The 26,643-nt window shown below is 42.0% G+C and overlaps 1 protein-coding gene across 29 annotated transcripts in view; it reads right to left on the reverse strand.

Moving 5' to 3' along the window:
- LOC112453394 (MAP7 domain-containing protein 1-like) overlaps positions 1–26,643 on the reverse strand; it is a 145,030-nt gene that overhangs the window by 41,090 nt on the left and 77,297 nt on the right. For 8 of the 29 annotated variants that reach the window (XM_025014148.1, XM_025014151.1, XM_025014149.1 and 5 more), the window contains exon 1: positions 154–5,923. The exons of 6 other annotated variants lie outside the window; for them this stretch is intronic. In XM_025014148.1, the coding sequence (XP_024869916.1) occupies positions 154–491 (338 nt within the window). In that variant the 5' untranslated portion in view covers positions 492–5,923. Of the gene's footprint in view, positions 1–153; positions 5,924–16,916; positions 16,968–19,998; positions 20,755–22,110; positions 22,239–26,643 lie in introns of those variants that run through there. 15 more of the 29 variants (XM_025014163.1, XM_025014157.1, XM_025014164.1 and 12 more) reach the window with 9 other exon arrangements.

The following is a 26,643-nucleotide window of genomic DNA, read 5'->3' on the forward strand; positions in this document are numbered from 1 at the left end:
TTCCGGAGGACTATTTGCTCAGAAAAAACTGTAAGTCTTCTTTTATTTGTTAGAACGCGAGTTCTCAAGCACGATGAAGAAATCGACGGTCGATGCTCGATCTGTCCCCGAAGAGTACTGTGAGAGTAATGAACTAATATGTCAGTCGCGCACCGGACGTAAACGTACTCCCTGAAGTCGTTTGGACGATCGGTCGGGGCCGATCTTTCTGAGGCCGGATCTCTGGGCTCGCCGGCGGCGGCGGCGGCGTTTCCGGTCGGCGACGCTCGCTTTCCGGCAGTGGTCCCTGAATGATGGTACTGGTGATGGTCTCTGGCTCCTTCGTGGCTGGCGTCACGGACATTTGCCAGGTCAGCGTTGGCAGCAGTCTTTGCCTCCTTGGCGGGTGATGGCGGCGGAGACGTTGGTGGCGATGGTGATGGACTTCCTGCACGAGCAGAGTAACACACTGCTGCCTTCCGCAGGGTCTCCCTGCACAGCTCGGAGAACATGCTGTCTCCCCCATGGCCGGGGCCCCACCGGACCGGCCCGCTTCCTCCTCCTTCCGTTCGCTCTTCGTGGTCCTCTTCTTACTGTCCGCGAAACAGTCACGAATCTCGCTCGCCGTTCATCATCGTCTCCTCTTTTCTTTCCTGGGGATCGTCAACACGGCGATTTCACCACGACAATTGACATCACATTGTCGAGCGGGGAACCGATCGCGTCGCGACTCGCCTGTTCAGATTCGATTCGAGAATGGAGAACTCGTTCGGGCGAGTATCTGAGAAGGAATATTGGTAAGGTTACGTCGGACTTGGGCTCAGGTCGTCGGCCTTTGCGTCGTAGAAGTTGGCTCGTGTTTCGCAGTCAACGTTTAGCAATATTGGAAGGGAGAAATTGACACTGAAGTGGTGGTGGAGAAGAAAGATGATCGTTCAAGAAATTCTTACAGCGGATTCTTTGACAAATCAAAATTACGTTTGGTATCTCAAATTTCCTCATTTTTCTATACGCTTACCTCCCTTTTTAAATATATTATTACACTTCTATAAACACTTATTAGACAGTGAAGTCTATAAAAGGAAAATATAAACTAATCTTACATTAGAAGCGACGAGAGAGAAATATCTCTGCAAAATATCACATGATTTTGATATACTCGTAAACATATTCACACGAGTAACATAAGACGGGAGAACTTGCGGGCATCATAAAGCATGGTAGGCATGCCGCCGCGGGCAGATGACACGGGTGCATAGCGCGAAGGTGTTCATTAAAGTAGGGTGCACGACACGGTGTGTAGTGTTACGCCGGTCATGGGCTCGTAACAAAAATGTCTGGCTGATTGCCAGCCGTTTGAAAAATTTACAGCCTCGGCCGCGATACCGCCGGCGACGCGAAATGTCTCGTACAAAGCGGCATTCCGTGACGTTCACGTTTAGGGGGTCTGCAGAGAGCGGGGGAGCACCGCAGCGATATCGATTTACATTACGCTAAAATTACACCGCATGCTGTTAATTTAGCTCCCGCCGCGTGGGCATGCGAGGTATTTCCATCGCGGGCCCCGTTATACGATTTATGTCGCGTATTCCACTCCTGTCTCCCACACGTCACTTATTGAAAATCATCAAAGCGAGTTTAACGACTCCGCTCGTGTGGTCACGTTAAATTAGGCTCGTGGATGTCCCGTTAACGATGTTTGACCGATTAGTAACTAATGATCGCTGATGCTATATCAAATAATTAAATCAATGCTAAATTGAGCGTAAAGGAATGAATTAGACACGTGGATTCGCGATAAGAAAAATTATAACTTTCTAAAGGATATTAATTATAAATCAGGTCTATCGATGAAGTGATCATCGATAAAGATTTTAGAGAGAACGAATTACGTTCCGCAATTGTTGAAAATTCTATATTTCTACATCTACAGGATTACACTCTTATACTCGTCAAGGTACATCAGGTCGATAACGAAGCTAATCAGTTTGCATCGACAGAAGCTCGTCGTCACTATGATATCGTGATATATATAGTCTCGCATTAATATTTGATTTCATCAATAACGGGAAGATTGCATTCGATTATTAAACTGAATGGCCGAATGTCAATGACGCGTTGCAGAAATGCACGTTTATTTCAGCCCGTCTTCCGCATCGCGAGCGTACAATAGATTCTATTATTTAGCATTCGATTACGCGCCGCGTTAATGAGGAAGTGATAAGTGCGGAATCGTCCATCTCTCTCGCGCTATCGGCACGATCGCATTTGAACGTAGATAAATATTGCGCGGATGGCTGGGTTTCGAAAGAAAATTCCTTATATCCACTATCCGCGCTATCTAGGTGCGATAAGTATAAATTTTCGAGTGTGATCCGGCGAGAGAATGATTTGGGAAGTTTCGAGGAGAGGGAAATGCGGCGCGCTTTTCTATTTTTCCCTCTCCCTCTCTTCTCCGTGGCGGAAAAATGGTCTACATTCCCGCTTGAAGGACTCTATGATTTATCGTTGCACGCGACGTTACAGCGCGCAAAAACTCTTTCGGTATGCGCACACTTAGCATGCACATTATTCCGTCAAACGTCCGCTGTACCATTGCCAACCACACATCGGTCATTAGAAAGAAAACAGAATTGATGAGAATACCCGAACACGACGATTTTCAGTCGCGCTAAAGCGAATTTTATCGCTTTCGTTGAAACTGAAGAAATGAGTATCTCTTTACCGTTTATCATCCGTTTTCGAGAAGCGGGTCCATGAAATAACATGAAAACAATAGTTCTCATGACTTAATGCTCATATTTTGCGCCAAAAACAATTTTATCATAAAGAAATCTTGCCTATTTGCGGACATTTTTTTCAGTTCAACATTTTAGATGTTTTCGGTGATTAAATTAGCTATTAGATTAAGCTTCGTCTAGATTTAAGCAACAGATTAACTTCGGTTACAAGATTATGAAGGAATACGTTGCCAGGTTTCGATGCAAATCCCACGAGATTACGTCGTAGTTCGGCGGAATACTAAATGTCTTCCTTCGAAACCTGATCGCGCAAAGTTGTGACGCGAGAGTACCGGAAGCCGACGGAAGTCGTGGCGGACAACTATGCAGAAACGTCGTGCATTTTCATTCGGGTGAGGCTAAGCGATTCACGTTCATGCGTGAAAGCAATCGCCGACGGCTAGTCGGCCTTGCCGATCGGCAAACGAATCATCGAGCTTCTGTCAGAGTCAGACGTGCGTGGGAACAATGGCGCGTCATTCTCCTGGCATCTAGTACACATGGAGACATCCTCATTTTCATTTGCATATACGTGTTACAACGTGTCCATAATATCTGCTAGACGTTTCATTTTTTTACATCAGCGAGAGAACTGCGGAAAATACGATAGAAAAGAAGAACGGATAGTGTTTTCCAAGTAAGTCACTTACGCGATATGAATAATAGTTGCAATATAAAATAAAATCGTGACTAGAATCACGAAGAGGTTGAGAGAAGGTGCATCTCAGGCTGACGACAGTGACGACGTTAATGAGCGACGAGAGTCAAAGGAGACTTTGTGAGAGACGCGATACATTCGATGGAAACAAACGAGCGACTTCAAAGTGGTGAAAATAAACGTTTGAACGTTGGCAGGTTATTGCGAGCGAGATATTGCAAGTCATCTTAATTTAACGTTGTCTGCTATTCGGCAAGTCTCATAAGAATTCGCCGTTCGGTTTAATCCCGGTACTTTAGGCCTCTGAACGTATCTAAAAGATAAATGGCGAGGCATGTGTGATGCGGCCGAAATTCATTATGTTAATTGCTGTCCCTGAGGCGAGGGCGGATATAAGCCGAGAATTGAATAATGAAACAAAGGCAACGGAATTAATTTTATTCCGTAGGGGGTAGATGATCGGCTGTGGCTCTTGTGCTAAACTGCAGATTGCCGTAATGGACGTGGAGAAATTTAAATAATTAAATTTGTGCTATTATTAAACATATACGTTTAACAGATAATTATAAAACTTGAGTCGGAATAGAACTATCAGCTCGAATATAAATAGAATTATGAATTTCTTTCAATATTTTAGGCAAGAAATATGTATAGGTATCATTTACTGCTACTCAATATCAGTAACTTGATTTGAAAGTATATTTTTACTTTTTCTTAATAAAAGTGTATCATGTTTCCTTTATCTCTAAAATAGGACACTGCGCTTTAATGAGAGGAAAGGATATCTTGATATCAAGCTGTAATTATCTGATAAATCCCTCCATGATGAAAATCAATAACACTAATTAATTTTATAACAACTTAATCTCTTATCGAATTTTGCAAAAAGTTTTAGTGCAGAAGCCATTTTCTCATTTTATGATGACATGACATTTCAATCTCCTATAGTCAAACTTAATTTTAAATAAGTTCTCTCGGATAGATTGACGCGTAGTCGCGGAAGTCGGTAAAAATTGATTTTGATGGTTTAAACTCGAACTTTGATTACGAACTCTATTTGGAACGCTCCGAGTATTTGGTCGTTTTCCGGAAAATTGTGCCTGCCAAGACGCGTTCGGCTCGGTCGCCAGTTACATAGACTGCGAGGATGGAAAACAAAAAGTTCCCTCGAAAGAACGACGCCACGATGCCGCTGGGGATATAATTCTGTTACCATCTCTGTGCCACTTTGCAGCATTTTGCTGGCAATCGGACCAACAATCTTAAAATACGTAACGTTGAAAACTGAAAAGATAACACCAAGCAAAAGGAGCTACTTTGTGGATAAGATTGATAATAATGATAGTGATGGCAATTATGTATCCGATTTGAAGTGTCTTAAACTAATAATACGTGAGGTATCGATATGCCGATCGTACGACGCGGATAAGGTCAAAGTTCAATCATGGATTAATCTTGAAATTAGCCAATCTGCCGTCGAGATCGCCAATTTAATCCTTAATTCAAATGAAGTCCATGTTGATGCGCGAAATTGCATCGATACCAGGCGGTAATCCCGGTGAGATCGCAGTGGCCACGTGATCGAGACGTTTGTGATTCCATCTGTCCACGTGCGACATTTCGCGAAGTGGATTATCTCAAACATCTCATGCAACGCAATGATTCAATAACTTCTATCACATCTGTACGTACGTTCATTTACTAAAAAGCTTTTTTTAAAGACGGCAAAAAGTGCAGCTCATAAATGTGTTGATCAATTATCTTTGGTAAATTAAAAACAACTGAGAAGATTAATTAGAAACTGTACTTTCGTTTATTGCGTTGTTGTTGCACGAAAGTGTTTTAGAATTCTATGTGGAAATTTAACAAAGCAGAAATGCATGATGCAATAATCACGTGACCACAATCTTGTAAATTGTACATCTTCTTTGAAGCACTCTACGTTTCTCGGTATTTAGTTAATGAAATAAGATCTGCCAAGACCTCATAAAGGAAAAATCAAATACAAACAAGTTGTATAATTGAGGCTGCAGCAAAGAAGAACGTATAACAAATTAGGTTAAACATTGAAATTGCAATCTTTCATAGATAAAATAATCTGCCGATGTACACTTCTCAATTGCCAAGCTATTAACTTCAATGATTGGTTCACGCTATTTCAGCTATTTCTAAAATGCACATTGAATCGCTTTTACCACACCCGGTTTTCTTCTCAGCCTCGTCAAGCTATCAGATTCGACTAACGGAAGCAAACAAGTAATAACAGACGCGGTCAAAGAGACAGACATGATCAATTCTCATCCGCATTAAAACGAGCCAACCGCAGCGGACCGCAGAGTAGTAGGAGATCAGGACGAAAGAGCGGAGGGAGATTTTGCGGCACGAGAAAAGCACGACGAAAAGCACCTCGTTTCCGACGCGTTCACCTCGTGGCAAGCCGACGTGTCATCGCGACAACCCGGGGTTCAAGGTGGATGGTCCCGGATCCACCTGCGTACCGGATGGTCTCCAGGCGAGAACTGAGCCTGCGAGATTGCCGAGAGGGAGAGAGAACGGCGCGAGGTGCTACGCCGAGGCGACCCCCGTATGGAGGGTGGCGCACGCGGAGAGGGTCGCACCGACTCCCACGAAGGTCCGACGTGCGCCGCTCGGTTAGTACGTGCGTAGTACATCGTTGCGAGGATCCTGGAGGGCTGGAAAGAGTCGGAGGGATATGGTGGAGAAACAGGAATGGAGGAAGGGTGGGTGATAACGGAGGGATGGAACGAGAGGGGCGGGTACTGTCAGTTAGTGCGTATTCGGTATGTTATACGAGAAAAGAAGACAAAGTGGAAGAAAGAGGGAAGAAGGAGGAGGCTGGAAGAACGGTCGTGAGATGAGACGGAAAGATAGAAGAATCACAGATACAGAGGAAGCGAAGGAGGAGTGGGAATACCGGCGGTAGTGGCCGTCCTCCATCGCCCGTGGTGCTGAACGACGCGGCGCTGGCGCTGGTGTTGCATCGATCAGCCGTCGCCGCCACCACCTGCAACCCTCTCCCGAAATGGTCAACCCTCGATCTCGTGGAGCGGCGCGCGTTCGGCACATCCATCCATTCAGCCTGTGCCGCCTAATTCCATCATGATCTTCAGCCTCCTCTTTCTCCTCCTCCTCTCAACATGGGGACTTCTCTCTGCCCATCACCCCCCTCGTCCTGCTTCTTACTCGCCACCGATCGACCGATGGGCTTGATTTATTATTTTGCCCGTTCAAGTTTTCGCCCCGTCAGCAAGCGCTTTCGCGTGAACTAGCGTTTTGAATCGCGCCAACAGTGGTCATTGCAATTCGATGGAGAACCAGGTGACCTCGATCAGAAAATCTGATATCTCGAGCCTTAATACTCGAGTGATCGTAAATATAATCCTATAATGAAATTGTGTGAGATCACGTCAGGTGTTTTCGAATATTTTTGCATCTTTAGATAAGTTGAAAGTAGCTTCGAGATAAAAAATTGACGTAAGATATTACAGAACATTGAGCACCAAACGAACAGATTTTTGTCGAGGGTCGATCCTCAAGGGTCCCGCAAGTGAAGATTTAGGATAGAGAACGGCTGGCAATTCCCATAGTCGATCCGCCTTTCTCTCGGTCCACGGCGTCGTCCTCGAGGATCGATAACCTTGAAGACGCCGTAGCAACGTGCTCTAGGGTTTCTCTACGAATCCCCTGACGGATCATGGCGATACGGAGTAACACGATGCGGGAATACAGAACCGTGCAGAAACGTCCTTCCTTTTGGGGAATTGTCCGACGGTGAAATCACATTATTTCTTCTCCAATGTTAAACTCGCCGCGATGAAATTTTTTTCTAGATTTTCGCTTTTACGATATGATACCTCAACGAGACGAGCGAATATAGCTTCGAAGAAGTAAAAGAATTACGAGCTGCCTCTTATTTCACTATACATAAACGCGATACGAATTCAGCCAAGAAAATAATGGTTCGAAATTACGTTGATCTTAATCTTAGAATCATGCATCATGCCAAAACACCGTAAAATTCTAAAAGATAACGTCTCAAACTGATACCGTTTCGACATGGTAGTTTTTCGGAATATTCCTGCGCATAAAATCTCTTGGAGAACCAATACATTGTTGAGGCGTTGTCCCACTTTTCGAATTTCGCAACTATTTTGTCAGGGGCTTTTCTCTCTCGAGTCGTGTTTGCTACTTTCTCAAATTTCGCGATTACGCCCTTTCGAAACTTTCTCGCTCTCAACCGAGAGAGCGATGTTTCCGAAACGTCACACCCGAATTTACATTGTTGACGTGAACGACGTGGCTCGGTCTTGCGTATGTGTCTAACCGAAATTCCGGGCGTGTCTGGCGAGATGGGAAGACGGCCAATTCGAGAAACCAGACTAATCGGAATCCCTCGCCGCGTGGAGCCCCGGCGTATCCATGTTTCCGCGCAAGAAACATCTCGACGGCACGGCACGGCGCGACGCGGCACGTCCACCATCGTGGTCGGTCTTCTCTCGTTTTTCTAACTGATCTCGGAAGAGGACTCCCCGGGGTGGCCCCGGCTTTTGCTCTCGATCCTACCTTAGCCTGGAAAATTACATCCCGACACGGAACTAATCCGATGACGATCCCTGCTCAGGGTGATTAGTTTTATTCCAAACGTTTGTGAGTAAACTGAGTACAATCAATACTAAATATTTTATAATTTTGGAGCGATGATATTGAATCAAATGCGAAATGATTTGTATTTATATTATGGCAATTTAGTAAGATAATTGATTAAAACCTCGCTATAAATGATCTCGCGCTTCGATGCTTATCTAAACATTCTAATATATTATAGATAAAAGAAAAAACTTAGTTTTTTTCTCATAAAAAGCATTGTGATGCATTTGTATCAAACTCTATGCTAATCATTTTTTGTCTCACACAGAGTAGTAGTATAATAAAATGTAGTGATTATTTTTAGTAGTAAAAAAATTAATGAGCTTGAAACGCGCACTTTCATAAGTCACGTTTTAATAACTCGTGAAAGAATCGTCCGAGCTTTCAAAGAAAATATAATATATAAGAATCATTTAATCAAGGTAATCAATTCCAAAGCATCCTTGCGTTCGCGGTTCGACATATTTAATTGGAAAAGTTTTCTCGTGCCCGCGGGAGAAAAAAGCTGCGGGAGTTTGCGACGCCGCGCGATACGATCATCAATCGTTAACGAATTAGTCGTCGAGTCTCGAAGAAGTTCGCAGCGCATCGAGCCTTATCGCAGTACCATAATTATCCGGGTCGAAGACGAGCGCTCGAGAGTGAAGCAAGTTATTTATCGGGAGATTAATTTCAACGCCGGGAAAATGTCCATCGGCGGGGAATGCGATTTCTCTCGAATCTCTCGTTATCGCTGTGAGAGAGCGGGAAAGCGGGAAAACAAGGAGCACTTCGCAGCACTTAAAGTGCTTTCGCATCTCTCGTTCCACTTTGCATTCGTAAACTTGCTTTATCGACGATTACGTTCATTCCGGTCGTCAATAAGTTGCGACGAAAATGTTATATGAGAAATATTTGTTCTATACGAATAGCTAAGAAAATTATTGCTAATAAGACCGCTTTCCTTTTCCTCTAGGAGCTTTGATCTTTAATATCAGATTTTCCATTAAACGCACGAAGGTACCCTTTATCCTCTTTCCAATATTCCCATGTGACTAAACGAATTAAAAACACGCATTTCCCCTTCTGTCAGTTTCGTTAAATTCCACCGGCCACCTCGCTTAAAATCACATTCTTCCACTAAATGGAAATCAATCGAATGGCGTCCACCCTGTCCATCTACGTTGCCGCGCCGTCGCGCCACTCCGTTAATTCTCGTCATATCGAACTTACGCGGCAGCCAAGTTACCCCCTGTATTCTGTGCTCACACATACGGTTTTTCACACGGCCGAGGGGCGACATGCACTGTTGCTTTTGCGAGTTGTCCGAATATAGTCGGGTTCTCGACTAATAGCTATGCACGTATTCGCTCGCACCTTGTTTAAACGAAATCAGGATTTAGTCGACCGATTCTTGGACGTCAAAATGACGAGGGTATAAAATAGAATAGAAGATCTACCTTTTTGTTATATCTGCATCTTTTTTTAAACTAAACTATGGTTTTAACATTTCATATTTAATATCCTATTGAGACATCAGATTCTTTTTTCTTTCTTTACGAATCACTGTCGTCGTGTGGACCTGCTGTCTTCGATACAATAACATTTTCGAAAAAGTTTAGTGGCGGGTCTCTTTCAACTTGAATTATAAATTATACCGAGAAGTCCGAGAGTCTTTGTTCAAGAACATTTGATTCCTATCGGGACACTGAGAGTTACACTCGAACGTAAATCGATGGCTCAGGTTGTGCGCACAAGGCTGAGATTCCTCGAGTTGAGAAAATTTTATTCTCATATATTTTTCAGTTCTCGAAAGTAGCATTCGCCACGGGAATGTCCAAGAATTGGCTACCATGATATCTCTTCGATAGACAAAGATCGATCGCATAAGGCATTATGTAAGTCATATTTTAAATCAACTGGATTTAAGAGTATCACGTAAGATATCCGTCAAGCTTTAAGTCAAAATACTAAAATAAACTGCAGCGACATTTTTTCGCCGTCGTTCCCTGTTTCGCCGGTTAATTGACATCTCCCATGACGCGAGTGGAGGGAAAGGATGAAGAGCGATGTGTGAGAGGAAGTGGATTGGAGGGAAATGGCCAAATAGGAATTGCCCGGATGCTGCGAGGTTGCAGCTGCTGTCGCGCTGAAGTAGGACGAACGTTCTCCCCGACTGCGTAAATAATAAACGATTCCTCGCGCCAGCTGCAGTGGCGCGATATACAAGCTCACCTGCGGTGAGAAGATTCTTTTTCGTAAAGCGATTTGGAGGACGGAACAGTTTACCCATCCGCCAAGTTTACCAAAATTACGGCGTGCATGCTTGAATCGATTGATTCGAGATTCGACGACTAATTCGTCGACGACTGATGATGGGGTCGCGCAAAGCCACACGACTTCTTTTCAAAGATTGTTTCGCGGATGGGGAAGAAATGATCGAACGTCTCACTATTCTTCAAATCTGGTTCGTACGAAACGATCATAACGCGGCACGTATAATCATGTTCGTCAAAAAAGATCGTTAATCAAAACTTAAGTTTTTGAATTCTCATTTGACGGAAGTTTGAGCAAACTTTGCCATGGATGTGACAAACTCGACGATCTCTGCGAGGCAGATCGGCACACCGCGTATTCACCACACGAGGGAGGAATTATTCAAAAACTTGGGCTAGAACAAGTACATACAACCGTGATATCGGTAACTTTCCTGGTAACAACATGCTATCGTGCTTGAAAATACTTTTCATATAAGATGCCTGAGAAGGAATTTGTATTTATTTGGCAAGATATCGAAAACAGGAATAAACGCAGCCTGCATTATATTGCTCGACATATTTTATATATTTCATATAACGAAGAACATGTAAAATCATTCATATATTGTTATGAAAAATTTTCAATCATTTAACTTAATTTCTAATAAAAAAAATAGAAAAAAATTAACTTTTAGCATAAACAATTTTTCTTAAAAGCATATTTTTAAACACAGAAATGTTGCAAATTCATTGTGTCAATGATCGCATTAACACGATAAGAATAATCTTAGATTCCTGCTTTCGATCGTGTCGCTTTCGACTAATGGGATATCAGTCCTTAAGTTTCAATCGTCGGAAGTGGGATAAAAAATACTTCCTTGCAAATTTCGGTTTGTGCGTGGCATTAACGATCGACCGTATCGCTAGAGTTGTTACCGCGATCCTTTTATCGCTTTCGAGATTTATGTCAAGTGCACCGAAAGCTCCGGGCATTTCTATTCGATCGAGATAAGGTCGATGCCGCACAGATTCCTTTGTCTCGCCATTGTAGCCGGTTTCGGTGGACCACCTCGACGGGAATTGTCGAGTGCTTCCGAGCCACAAAGGCGTACGGCATATTTCGGTATCAAAGAATGCACAGTGTTATCGCCCGATATATATATATTCGCGTGAATTTTGGAACTGGAGATCGAGTCTTTTACTAAAATTAATATGTATAATATATTGACATTGTTAACAGCGATGTCAAGTGTTTTGCCCTATTCTTGCGCTTTTCATATAATAGTCTTTCTTTCTCAATTTTTTTACTTGAATAATACGCGGTAACTTTTTCAATTGAATTTTCGTCTCGTTCTTATAATGAACGGGGCTACAATGGTGACCTACCGCCAGCAGCGTTGACAAGCGTAACGGACGTAAATTTAGCAGAAAACAGAGCGAGAACTCAATTATAATGGCTGCGAGCAACGAGGAAACACCCGTGCTGCTATTTGTTTGAAAATTAATTTTCGCCATTAATTATGAGATTTTCCTATATTCGAAAAAAATAAGATTACCATAAAATATAATATTCATTAAAATAAAAATATACATATATATTGATGTTTTAATAGGATGCAGTTCATTTTCAATCATGGAAAATCATCAGAAGAAAAAAAATTAGAGATCTTGCATAATAAATGACAATTTCGCATGAAAAGATTATTTTTTCGATACGCTCGTGATTGCAGCTCTTATATTTGGGGCAACCCTTTTGTTTTCGAGAAAGAGTTGTTTTCGGAACGCATCGCTTCCTAGAAATATAATACGCGAGAATATTTTCCTTTATTCGGATCCACTTTCTGTAAAATCGGAATTTTTCTCGTTGTTCCTCGTTGAATAATAGAAAAATATATAAAAATATACCGTGAAATAACATTTTTATTTAGTTAACAGAAACATATATTGAATCTAGATTTCTCGGACAAGAAACTGAAAACTGTTATCCAGCCAAATATTTTCTCGCTTATATCCCATTCGAGATAATCTAGATCGAAATAACATCGCGACAAAGGCCTGTAAATATTATACTGTTGCTAGGAATAACTGAATGTTAAATAACTTCGACAGCAAAACCCCATTAGGAACTAAGAACTTTTCTTCATCATCCGATATACCTAACCTAACTTATCGAGCTCTGGGTCTGAGAGTTTCAGTACCTAAGCAATTTCTAATTAATACAATGACTCACTATATAAGAAACCACTCTCCGCTATTCTGAATACGGTATCCCGATAACTATTCTAGCCACGTGGAAAGGCGGATATTCGCGGAGGGCGAAGCGAGCGTAAAGTGCACGTTCATCGAATGGAAGCGGTTCGTTTGTGCGTCTAAATCCTCCGTCATTGTCAACTCATCCGTAGGATTTGTGAATCGCGCATCGATCAGGAGAAAACGCAATATTCCTCGGATCTGTCAACGTCAAATCGAAAGTCGTGGATTAGGCAGATTATTATACTGAATCATCGATCCGAATTCCTTTTAAACACGTTTATATAACTCAAATTTTGATCCCGTTAGTATTAACACCATTTTGAATGATCAGTGAGAAATTGATTGCGTTGGTAGGCGGAAAAAATAAGTAAGGAGTAAGGTGAAAGTTAGCAAAAACATAATGACAGAGAAAAATCACGATGCATTTTATTTAGGATATACAATATATTTAATCGGCAACTCTTAATTCCGTCATGTTTTGCTGCCCAGCAAAAAAAAAGTGCTAGGGAAATATATCTCTCTGTAATATACGCTAGAAAAGGGATTACATGCCCTTTTTCACGGGAACAGCTTCTACGTTAGTCACAGTTAATACCTCTGCATTTAAAACTGCAGTTCGTCAGTTATGCGCGCGCATGAATCGCGTGAGAATAAAAGTGTTCTATTAAGAACAGCATTGTGAACTTTCTCGGCGATTTTATTAGACTGCACGAAGTGTATTAAGTCAAATGTAATCTCATGAACAATATATATACACTCTAAATCGTTTAATGCGACGAAACACTCCTGTGGTAGAACATTCATTATCACGCGGTATTATTTCGTAAAGCCATCGAGCAGCTGGATCCCTGACATTGTCTTATTCAAGATCTCCTTGCCAGAGTTGGAAGACAAGATTCGCAACGGAAACAGATGGGGTACCGCAGTCTTCCATCCGAATGTCGATAACGTTCGCGTCTGAAGTGAATTTGCGAAGTCGGCTTTCTGATAGACGTCGATCAGTTAACCAATTTAAACGATACATCGATCGGATGCATCAAACGAGTTCAACGTGCAAAATATCGAGTGGCGAACACGTACATCGATTGCGCACGGAAATTACAACGTCTTCGAACGTTATGCAGATTTCACGTCATTTTATGAGAATTTACAACATAACAGATAACAGATAACGGAAAATGGAAATGATCGACGAAATTATTCTCCTACAAAATATTTTATCAATCTTAAAATATTTCATTAAAATATTTCATAAACTAGAACCAGTCTTGAAGTGAATTGAAACATTTTCATGACATCAATTGGAAAAAGCTTCATGATAAAAATTTGTAGGTACACAATTTAATTGTACGTTACGACATATCGCGGCTTATACGATAAGAGTATCTTAATCTTGCTATTTATACCATCGCGAGCGTCATGAAGTTAAAACACGAACTAGCTTTCGTTGCGGGGAAAACGATAATTACCGTCATAAAAAAACTCATTGAAAATTAAAGTATCGCTCAGAATACTTGATAAACGAGCATTATCCTCGCTAAGTAAACCAAAGCTATTTTAACAAACCAACAGTTCGTTCTAAAATAGTAGAACAAATACTGACCAACTTTCGTAATGTACGATAATTAGTCAAGTGTCTTAAATTAGGAGCGTAAATAATTAATCTTCTTTAAATGCGTTCGACGTATGAGAATAAACTGTCTGCAATCGGTCAAACTAGAACGCTTTGACATATACATATCGTTCGCGTTTATATTTGCCCAATAGTGCAAATTGACAATGGTCAACGCCGCTCTTGATTCAAAATCAATATTTAGCAACACGTTCGTCAACGACACCATTTTAAGTCCCGCTTCATTGATTCGCGTCAATAACAAACCTCGTTTTTCAGAATTTGCCTATTTGCTTTATTTACGACTTTTTCCCAGTCTCTCTCACTCTCTTCTTCTTTCTTGCTTATCAACAATGTATTAAGCATCAATGAAAAGTCACGTATATATCCCCCTTTCGTCTCTTTGGCATTCAAGAGCTTATTAAGAAGGCCTTGGAACTATTGACACACACAGTAGACTTTCTCACAAACTCTGAAAACTCGGAAGAGTCTGAAATTAAGGTTGTATGACCCCTTAGAAGAAAAAATGGCAAATTCTTCAAACTTTGTCAGGTGATGAGTATTATAATAATAAAGCATTGTGCCAAGTTTGAACAAGTTTGCGAGGCCCGTTTAAAAGTTATAACAATTTGAATTTAACATGGGCTCTTATGGGAATTCATCAAATTTCACTGTTTTTTCAACTTCATTTGAGAAATTAATATCGAAGAAAATATGGCATCCTTTTAAAACTTTGCAGAAATATTAATAAACATCTTACAAACAAATTAGAACCAAAAAAATTATGACTTCGAGGATATTTTCTGAAATATTGAATAAAAACCAAACAGAGAACGGTCTCGCTTGGTCTCGCTGAACTCGTAAGTACAGAGATCCGGCAACAGCGCACTATGACGTCACATTAGAACCTCTCTCTCCGTCACTCTCCGTAAAAGGATAACAAATACTACAGAGGTCCGTTACTTTTTCCAATAGAGCCTCCTGTATCGAAAGTGTGCTCTGAGCACGTGTAATATACAGACGCATCGTTTGAGGTTAGTTTTCGCTTGCGCTACGAAAATGCCGAAAGTAAAACGTTACATGTGGAAAGGAAAAGTTGTCACTGAAAAAGTGTACAATCAACGGTTAGCACAGACAAATACTGGGAAACGTAATTTGAAGACACGAGTCGAAACCACACCAGATGATTATAACAATTCCATGGCACATGTAACGTTTTACTTTTGGCATTTTCGTAGCGCAAGCGAAAACTAACCTCAAACGTTGCGTCTGTATATTACACGTGCTCAGAGCACACACTTCGCGTTCACGCAGCTGATGTCGAGTGAGATCAATGCTACCAACTTACAGAAAATGCGACGTTGTCGCGACCAAAATACTTTTTTATGAGAGCTATTGTATTTAATTTATTAATAAATGACGTAAATAAATAACGTAATATAATTTCATTAGTATTTTTAAACAGTAATTACTATGTTTTGTTACTTTTTAAAGATTTTCACACTTTCAGATTTTCGTTTGTGTCAGTTGCAAGTCAGGTACAGTCTTTCTAAAAATCATTAAAAGTGAAAGTTTGCATACGAGAAAATATGCATAAAAATGTCTCTATAGCTCTTAAAAACACAGGCAACCGTTATTTTAATAAAATATTAATATAAATATTACTTTCCAGTAAAGAATATCTTCTTAAATATGTTAATTAGCTTTATGTTACGTTTCTTAAACTTTTGGCAGAGATCTTACGGGTCATACAACCTTAATTGCTCGTCACGCCCGGCGCCCTTTCGAGGCAGCATTACTTCTGGCTAAAAGTATTTCGGAAAAGGACCTTCTTAATGGTACTTCCGTGCTGCCTTAAGGCTGCTCGACACGTTACATAACAAGAGAAAAAGAAAGAGAATCAGAGAGAGAGAGAGAGAGAGAGAGAGAAGCGGCGAAACGAACGCATATACGCGATGCGCCGAAGTTTCGCCCGGATAATTTGCCACACGATACGCCCTTTGGGCGCGGATTAAGCTCTTTGAGCAGGTACGTATTCTCGAAGGACTCGGCGAATTTCTCTCTCTCTCTTTCTCTTTCTCTCTCTCTCACTCACTCTCCATAGCTCGGAACGATAACGACGTCGTAAAAAGGCGACTTCGCCGATAAAGTGACTCTGAAATATGGCACACCGATCATTTGCGCTTTATCCCTCAAGCGCCGGGATCTCGCGGAACGTAAACGCGTTGAAGTGCAATATCGCGTGACCGCCGTGGACTTCCCACGGGGGTCTCGATATGTAAATTCCCCCCTTTAATCTCGGGGAATTAATCCGACCGTTATTTATTTCATCCTGTTTTAAAAGGCCGTTTGGTCATTCCCGGTGTCGTCACGCTCGGTGCAATCAGTAACGTGGATTTATTCCAACCATATTGTACAGAACCCGTAATTCACTCAAGCGATTAATAATTTCAGATACCACCCGAATAAGCAATATTTTTGTTTTATGCCATCAGGTGACAAAAACACTCTTGGAGGTTCAAACTCGATTTGAATCTTATATCTCGCGGTGAGTTATTGAACTCGAAATTCTACTGATGTGTCAATCTCTGCTTGAGAACACATCGGTTCACGTTTGTATCAGGCTGCTGTTCGGTCGGAAGCGGTTGGATAAAATGAAACGTCGGGCTCGAGAGAATGACCGAACACGGCGTGTCCTGTAATTGCATTCGCACGACAAGTCTACATACCGCGATTATCTGGATGACCTGTATAGCGGCTTTCTATGGCGGGGTACTCACCTGAAACAGAAGAAAAGAAAACATAAGGCCTATTGCAATTACTGAACGACGAGGCATTATATAATGTCGGATTGTAGTGAGCGTTCTATGTTTTGGCGCAATGCGGATAAAGATATTCTTGAACGACTGTAGTAGTATCGAATGTAAGATATTATATTTCTTTATAAAAAAGTATCTTTCGTAAAAAAAAGCACAAAAAGATAAGTCTACTACAAAAGAGGCGTTCTTCCCAAAGATATATTGCCGCCGGTAAATACAATACAATATATAATATCAGTTTTCCGAGATATTGTACCAATATTTTCTTAACAGACATGATGAGATATTAAAATATTAAAATCTGAACGACCCGTTTTTAGCTTGAAAGTAAAATAATAAACTTTTTATAATATATATAATAAATATGCCATAAGTATCTATTATATTTCTGCCTTCAGGAGACGGGATGATATTGGTTGTTCTAGTTTCAAGGTATTAATATACTGATATATAATCTATAGGTGTTGACAATAAATGATCCGTGATGGAAACTATTGATCCCCCACCGGTGCAAACTGATGCTGCAAGCACACAACACGTCGTCGTGTATAATCTCCTACCAAATTTCGTTACCATCAAATATTGATTCAAGTGACATGTCACGCGTCAATATTTTCTGATCCTTATTCCTCTACTAGCCAGCCATTCAATATTATCAAACAACATTTGTAATCAGTGCGGTAAAGCTGTTATACATCAAAAAGAAATTTACCTCGCAATTCATGTAACGATAAATTTTACTAAAGATATTTAATTATTATGACGTTGCCATCCACGTGGCGACGTTAATGATAAGATAAGCCCCAGTCTTTTGGGAACATGGAAGTCGGAAGTTTCCACCGTCCAGTTAGAGAGAGTTGGGATTGCCATTGAAAGGGGATTTTCGCTGTGTCTATATCGCGTGCAAATTAACGAAAATAGCTCACGGACGGAAGACAGACCTGCGTAAACGCGAATGACGAGTCAATTAATTGGGGCGTGAATTGATTTATCCTATAATTAACAGTCCCGCCCATGCCGTTTCCCGCCCTCGCGGCGCTTCCTGCTCATACAGACTGGTTTTAATGGATTCGCGAGTGATGATGCGTACTTTTCGAGAGAATCGCAATTTCGTTCCTTTCGTCGAATCGATGATGGAATCCCAAAAAAAAGTCACCTCCTTATCTCCGGGTTATCAATCAACTATCTTATCAACGCGTGCCGTCACGCGTCTCCGTATAGATGCGTCACGTTTCCTCGAACGCGTTTTACGTGCAAGTTCTAAGCGCGTGACGACACTCCAATTGCGTCGCGTCTCGGGTTGGCGATCAGACAACAATCGGCATTGGCACCCAAGCCGGAACCTCGTCGCACGTTTTATACGACGTCCGCCCCTTTGGAGAATGCGGCGTACTTTTCAGCGCGTGATATCAACGGATTCTATTAGTCACGGAGCAGGGCGTGCGCGGTAATTGTCTGGGAGATCCGCCGTCGAGGAAACGATCGTTCCCAGAAGGAACGGCTATGAAGTGGCGGTGCAGCCGGTCGGTGCAACCGGTGCCTGACGTCGCTTCCTAAGCAGCGCCGGCATTTAATGCGCTTAACGAGAAACGCGTCGCGAGATTCTTATCGTCGCCGTCTGTACGCCGTAAACCGCGAGTTTCTCCTCACTCATCGTAAGGAAGTAGCGTTATTTTATGCATCCCCCGTCGAGTGTTTATGCATTTCCGTCGACGAGAGAATTCGCTCGCGCATGCACGATGTACCCTGCAATGTGCTGACTGTATGACCTTATCCCGCGATTTTCAGAATTTTAAGCAAAGGTCAAGAAATTTCGGACGGTTGTTTACGTTAGAATAATGTAAATATGATATGTAGAATACATCTTCGTGTTGAAATAATTTTAAATTGATATTCACATTTCAGTACTAAAAATTCAGTGCAACATATCGTCGTTTAAATTACACGGTAAATATTAAAAAATTCTCGTTAACGCAAATTCGGCTTGTTCAGCATAATAAAGTCTAGCTCCATCCTCTCACTCGTGTACATCAAACGAAGTTCCGAAACCGCGAAATGCTCTCATTATGATCGTTTATTAGAGCCGGGCGGATCAATTGTGTCCAAGAAAATCATCGTATCGTTGTTTTGTCGACTGCGCGCTGGCTAAATAAGTTACGCGCGCAATGTCACTCGTAAGTGAAACGTGTGCAAATCGGAGGATATCCTTGAAGCGCACGTCGAAGGCGAGCCACCATTTAACGCTCGATGCATAGTCAATTCCAAGTTTTTAACATTAATTTGAATCTCGCTGTATGTGAACGAGGAGGGAAATTTTTTCGATTCTCAAGAAGCTCTCCGATAATTATAATTTTATATTCTTTTTAAATCGAGTCGCTTGATAAAAATTTAAGAGTCTCTTCGTTTCAAACGAAATATAATTGTTTATTAACGGAATAAATCGGTGCTTTTCGTCAATTGCGCGAATCGAGTTTGTCCGCTCCGCAATTATTTTAATTTTATATGAAGCGACACCGTGAGAGACTGGGAATCCGCTCGTTATATATCCGTTATATCTCATAAACGATTATGGTGTATATAAATCGCATGGGAAAGGACATAATCGATCAACAATGTCATCGGTGGGCGTGCCGCTTCCTCCATTTATATTTAAATTAACGCACGATCATTGGGGGAAACGCACAACCTGAGGATGCATTCAATGTTGGGAACTTGATGCGCTCCCGTGCAATCAAGTACTACCTTCGCAACTTCGAATCGCCTCGTATGTAAATTGGACTCGGTTGCTGCTTCAGTCTTTTACTTAACTTAATCAAAATTTTTACGCGCGTGCCGTTTCGGGAAAATATCATTTTCATTAAATATCCGTGCTTCTTCGCTACAATCTGTAGATTAAAAATCCTCTTTACAGAAAAAAGATATAGCGCACGTTTCATTCGCGGAAATGTATTCGCCCCTTATCTCGAAATGGTTTCTACTTCCATCAGTTTACCTTCGTGAAAGTGCACTTTTCTGGGCGGTCGATGCCTCGTGTGCTCGTGAACGGGGAGGTCGTGCGGGCCGAGGTTCTCCCTCGACAACGAGCTCACCAGGATTCCCCTCAAGGTCGCGAGGGTGCTGCTGGGAATCTCTCTATTCATTTTGCCGGCTCCCATATCATCCGAGTCTCCACCATCAGCATCGACACGTGTGTTCGCAGCCGGCGTAATGTCCCAGGTGGAAACGTAAGCAATCCACGTCCGGCATGGCGGTTTCCGCAACGTTACATCGTAACGATATTATTCGCGTCTCGAAACAAATAATAAAACACGACCGTAGACAATCCCCGAAGCAACAATCCGGGTTTTTCACTCGGCTGCTTACACACCGGGCTTATTCCCGATTGCACCAAGTTATACGCCGTTCTCGTTTACGGCCGATAAACGTCCGAGCTAACGAAGTAATCCCCGCGAACGGCTGATTAAACGCTCATGTGTTGCGAACGAGTCGCCGTTGAAAGCGAAAGGTATCGTCTGAACGAAGCAAGAGGATTCGATCGGTGCTCGCGTAATCACTTGCTGCTGGCGTTCTTGTGTAATTATTTAATTTATCATCCACTGTGTAAAATTCCGTCCGTTGCAAATAGAATTTTAATTAGGATCATTAATTTTCAGTTCGACAGGTTTTCGTACACTTTTATACCAATCGGTTATGGCAACGCGGTGATCGGTGTCACATGCCGTTGCCGTGACACGATACTTCAATCGAGCTGAGAAAAAAGAATCCAACACGTGACGTTTCAAGTTCGTGACTGCTTTTTTTAAAAGAGACTTGCCTGCGATCGCGCATTACGTCAGCGTGTAAATTTAATCTAGCGTTCGACGAAAGATAACTTGCTCTGAAGCTTAAAATCGGGATTATCGACGAAAGATCATCGATTAACGTTTAACATCGAATTCGGCTTACGCGTCTATCAAAATTGATAAATTCGATGACAAATGGCACGATGACAAATTTATTCGTTGAATTATGCGTAGTTACTTAATGACATATGAGATTTATTTAAATAATCGATTAATGGACAGATAGATACGTCCGGCAAGAGTCGCAGCTGATGACAGAACCTTAAGTAGTTTCTCGAGGTAAGAATTCAAGAGCGAAGGTAAATATATCTTATTACATTCTAATATGTATTCTGATTTCGAGATACGAAATTCCTGAATACAAACTACCGATTCATTAATTCATTCTTTCATCTTATTGATATTTGAATCCAAAATGTTGGGAAGCAAAACAAAACTTAGCATATTGCATATACTATGATTTCTACTCCATTTTAAAACATGCAGAAGTTTTAAAAGTATACATTGTCGATCAGGATCTCTTTTTCGATTTACACACAGATTAAATGTCACCGCGCCAAGATAAACTTGTTGGGATATTTTGTCCGTATCTCCGATCTCTCTGACAATCTCAGATCTCCATTCGATTTGCGTCCAGATTAAAAATTGCGGTGGAAAAGCTAACTTTTTCTTTAAAGGACTGCTCGCGTGCAAGCCGAATTCCGAATCTTCTCGAGTGATATAATTTCTTCGCGTGACATTTTTACGTAATTAATCGGGCCTTCAATCGCGCGTATCGCGAGCGGCAAGATTGCGAGTATTCGATCGATCCGGACTAACCGGTTAGAAAAATTTAATTAGCACCCTTGCACGAGCGTAACATTACCGCGATCGTATATATACCGTGAAGCGGCCGATCTTAAAGAGCGGGCACCCGGATTCGTCGGAGCACCCGCTCGCCACGCGGCACGACCTCGCACATTTAGAAATCCCCGTGCATTACAACTTTTCCTTTTCTGCCGGCAAATCGCGCACTCCGGGACCGCGACGGTGGCACGCAACGCGCCGTGGCGCGCAGCCCACGTTGCATTCCACACAGTGCGCGCACAATAGTGCACTCGATACACAAAGCACTCAGCGCGCGCGCGCACACACACACTCTCACTCCGGCGCTCCCAATTTACCGGCGATTTCACTGAGAGACACACACGTCACCACGAGCAAATTCTCGAGGGATCCTAAATTAATCCCTCGCCTCCCACTCTCCCAGGAGCGACTCGTACCTCTCGTTCAAGGACGTATCGCGTTATCCCACGAGTATGTGTGTATCCTGCGGATGTGTCGAGACATGACCGTCGCGACGATATATCGTTTAACAAGCGCAAACGTCCCCGTCGAACATGCCCGAGTGTGACTGACTCGCTGGAAGAGATACAGGTCCCTCCTTAGCGCGAGTGCCTCTTGCTCTCTCTCTTTCTCTCTTTCTCTCTCCGCGCTCTCGCACTCCTCTCCCACTCGCGGCACGTCCCGCTCCGCAGGTACCACGCGGATAGGTGTATTACCTTCGGTAAGGTGCCTCGCATTGCCGTTTGTCGCCGGACAGAGTGGGGACGGAGAACACCTGTATATTATACCTGCCGATGCACGTCTTGCAAAACGAGTGGCCGTGCAACGTGAGACAGTCGCGAAACGGATCGCGTAACAACAACCGAGACAAAATATGGGGTGGCGTCTCGAATTCAAGTATTATCCAGATTATCTCAGAGTGACTCTGAGTAATAAGACAGTCAAGGCTATTCGCGATTCCGGGGTTTCCTGATTTCCGAAAGTATACTTCTAGCATCCGGATGTATTCGCGCAGCATTAGAATAACGAGTACGTATAAGCATAGAAATTCTGACGTGTACGCTAAACGAAATGTACGTTATTAACTACTTTTTGTCAATGATAATAATAGAACCGAATGCTGGTAAGATACGATAGTGCGAAGACTTTCACGCCTAATTTGGAACCGCCGCCGAAGAGTGTAACGTTTAGAATGCAAGTATAAGTACCGCTTCTCCACTTTCACCGCGTTCTATTAAGAAGACTATAAAAGCAAGAGTCCCGAAGGCATCTCCGCAAACGTTTTATTATTATTGAATTTAAATAAAAAATTTCGCATTAAAGATCGAGCAACTAAAGACTGATCAAAAGTCAGCTGATGGTTCGTTGACTCTCCACTTATGGTTATGCTGGAGTTTCACTCTGCAAGCACAACGGTGCGTATAAAAGGCAATCGGGGAATGACGAAAACGGCCTTAAAAGGCAACGCTAACAGACGTTCTCTCGATTACAAGTATGATAGAAATCTTACCATTTTTGTCCCTTTACTAAAAATTAATCATCTTTCATTATTCGTTCATTTCAAACAATTGTTCAATTGCTGTATAATTCATTACAATTAAATTCTTGTCCAAGCAAGAACTCGTAAAATTTTTAAATATATAGAGAAATCTTAGATGTTTCTAAGAATGTACCAGACAATTTTTTACACAAAATTTTTAATCAAGAATAAATTTCTTTATTAGAAAGTTTAATTACGGTTTAAGTATTGATTTCTAAATGGGATCGTTCTCTTCAAATCTTCCTCGTAAAATATCGATAGCATAATCCGCTCACACTTCGATGATACTCATTTTAGCGTCGCGTCGGTATATTGTCGATATCTTTGTAATCGTGAACGAAGAGTTGGTCGTCCGTAAACTCTGTAAATCATCCTTAAAGTAATAATCGTTCAAGGACGAGTTCAAGACATCTAACGAAGATCTATACTGACCCCATAAATAAATCATGACAGATCTTTCGTTGTCGAGCTCCATTTTTGGGGCAAAAGAGCAAATATTTTCATTGATGAAGCATTTGATTAAATTTTTTTATTTTACAGAACTTCTATTATTTCGAAAAATAATAATAACTTTCAATGTTCCATTTTTATTCCTCTGCATTTGTTTTTACGTATCACAATGTGGATATAACGTACACACTATCTGTGAAATTGATCAGAGAGAAAATAAACGTTGTTACATTTTCGACATGAGCCGGAAAAGAATCAAATTCGGTCGCTGTAACAAAAGATACGCTGTAACGTGTGTACATTATTTGTTTGAATGTTTCGACATCGATTTTGTAAATCAACACCTACGCTCGGTACGTGCGGAGTACGCCCAGCAATTTGTGTGCAATAACATTGTCAGCGGGTAAGAAGGGACATTTTTATCGGATCAACAGTATGTTTTACGGCGCGGGAAGGTAGCAACAATATTTCTTTTTTCGCCGTGGCCCTTCTCGGGAGGAGGCGTTAGAGCGTGGCAGTCGTAAATCACCCGTAAAGTCGAATCGACCGTAAGTAACGACCCTGATCGCGGACTCCAGCTTCTCATCCTGCTCGCAAAATATCTGGAGAACCCCCCACCTTCGCTGGAGCTTCTCTTAAATCCCGTGTCGCTAGCAGATACGGAGAATAACGCACTCTTCTCTCCACAACATGTTTTTTAACGTTAAAAGATTTAATTCATTGAAAAATAGAAAGGTAACTTTTCATTTCTTATCTATGATAAAGATAATTAAATTATCAAAATTTTTGAGATTACATCGGAAAGAAAACGCATTCCTCGAATTCTGATTGAGTTTCAAAGGAACGTACAAACGAGCATTAACATGCTTATTAGTCGCGACGCATGCATCCGATAATACACTCGGCGAGCGAATCTGCATCGATAATGCAACGCTTGCATGCTGCGACGGTAATGACCGTGAACGGAGAAAGCGAGGAAGTGCCCGTATTCTCCGGATTTTCGAAAAGCTCGGAAAAAACGAGCCGCCTAAAATAGCACGCGATTTCTTCTTCGGCCGATCTCGGCGGGGAACAACTTCCTCCTTTCGTGTTTCGCCATTCTGCGAAAACGCCGTTCGCAGAGGTGGCACGGAGTCGCGGGGCTAGAAAACCGCAAAGACGGTGACTCAGTAAGTTCCAATTGTGAAAAGAATAAGAGTATTGTGCGAGAGGAAGAAGTTGTTAGTGCCTGGCATGAATGGCTGTTCAATGAATGGAAAATTTTACGGGCGCTCTTTCTTTCGTGCGCCGTTCGGAAACCCGGTTTGTAAACCCAAATCCGGTACGCCGTTCTAAATTCGACGGTAACGCACGTGGCGCGTGTGTAGGTGCCGAAGACGAGAAACGTGCGAGGAAGCCGAATCGAGCGAATGTTTCGTTAAGATTCTAAACACGTTGAGTGAAACAGGAAAAATAAGAGACACGCTAGACGGACGGCAATTCTTGTTTCCCCTTCTGCGTTTCCCCGCGTTCGGATAACAGCATTTTTAAGATGCAGGTTTTTTGCGAGACGGTCAGCATCGAGTCAATGATAAGCAGAATTTTACGCGTTGCGGCCGCGTTGCAACGCGAGCCATTAAAGTGTTGGCTACTGATTTACATCGCGGATTGCGCGCCAACGATAGCGCCCAGGCGCTTACGCAAGAGATTTGTCTCGGCTCGACACCATCTTGCGCAGCGCCATGGCACACCGTTGCGTCGCGTCGCGCCTTCGCCGTGCAATTTATGCGTCATGCAACGCTGGTATTCTCGTCGCGGCGGTCTTTCGCGGCCGGGCGACCTTGCAATGCCGTGGCGCGATGTAACTGACGCGCATAGCGTTGTCGGCATTAGCATCGGTCCTGTTTGTCGCCGCTGGGAGAAGATACTTCGGAGTAACCTGCAGACCTTTGCCGATATTAATAATGCACACGCCGATGTAAAAATGTAAACTGTACATTTCTGAGCGCGCTGTAAGACACGTACGATTTATAAAGTTATTAATCTCAGATCCCCAAATCGTTTAAATCGTGAGATATCACGCGCCAAAAGACTCTCGACTCGATAACAGATTTCGCGGAGGTCGCGAACGGAATTTAAATCAGGAGTCCTACATAAAATGTAAATCGTGCTTGAATCCATTTCGCGATACGCGCCGATTTTCGAGGTGGATGCGCATCTCGTTTAATAATGGATCGGCATCAAAGGACGCCGGGCGGCGTAGAGGCAACCGAGTAATTAGCGTCGTCGCGGAAAATAACGGCCGCGCGCGGATATAAACTTCACGAAATCTATCGGCGCTTACCCAAGTCCATAAAAGAGCCGTTAGCAAGTTTTCCTGTCACGATGCGAAACTTCAAATCGTTAATCCTCGTTCTCGCGAATCGTCGACGGGATTATGCATTTAAAATTCTAATAAAATTCTAGGGCTATTTTTATCTCGAGCCGAAGGACCGGTCGCTCTGAAACGCGAAAAAGGAACAAGATTGTCCCTTTGTGGTCTATGTGTGTCTTTCGTCGTTATTAACTCTTAATATCTAAATTTCTGTGAATGTCACTAAACTATCAAAAATATTAATTAAGATAGTCATAACATTTCCATCTCAGCAGTAAGAAAGTCATTTACATATCATCATTTTAATTTAAGTACCAAAATTTATTTTAAGCTCAAAGAATCCAATTATCCAATATTGAGATATTGACCTATTTAAGAATAGAGAGAATGCTTGTCGCGCGCGTTATTATACCTTTCAATTTAGCTCGAAGCTTTTCTCCATTATATGAGAGCATAAAATCTTTTACCTTTTATAATAATTATTGAAAAAAGAGACGAAGTGTAAGGCGGATAGTATTAGTAATAAAAGATGTAAAAAAAAAGATACTTTGGAGAAACGGAAAATATATACATAAGAGAGTCAGTGACACGTACTGAAAAATAAATTACACATATAGCGCATGTTAA

The sequence above is a fragment of the Temnothorax curvispinosus genome, unplaced genomic scaffold, assembly GCF_003070985.1.
Source record: "Temnothorax curvispinosus isolate PA1 unplaced genomic scaffold, ASM307098v1 QBEX01004290.1, whole genome shotgun sequence".
Lineage (NCBI taxonomy): Eukaryota > Metazoa > Arthropoda > Insecta > Hymenoptera > Formicidae > Temnothorax > Temnothorax curvispinosus.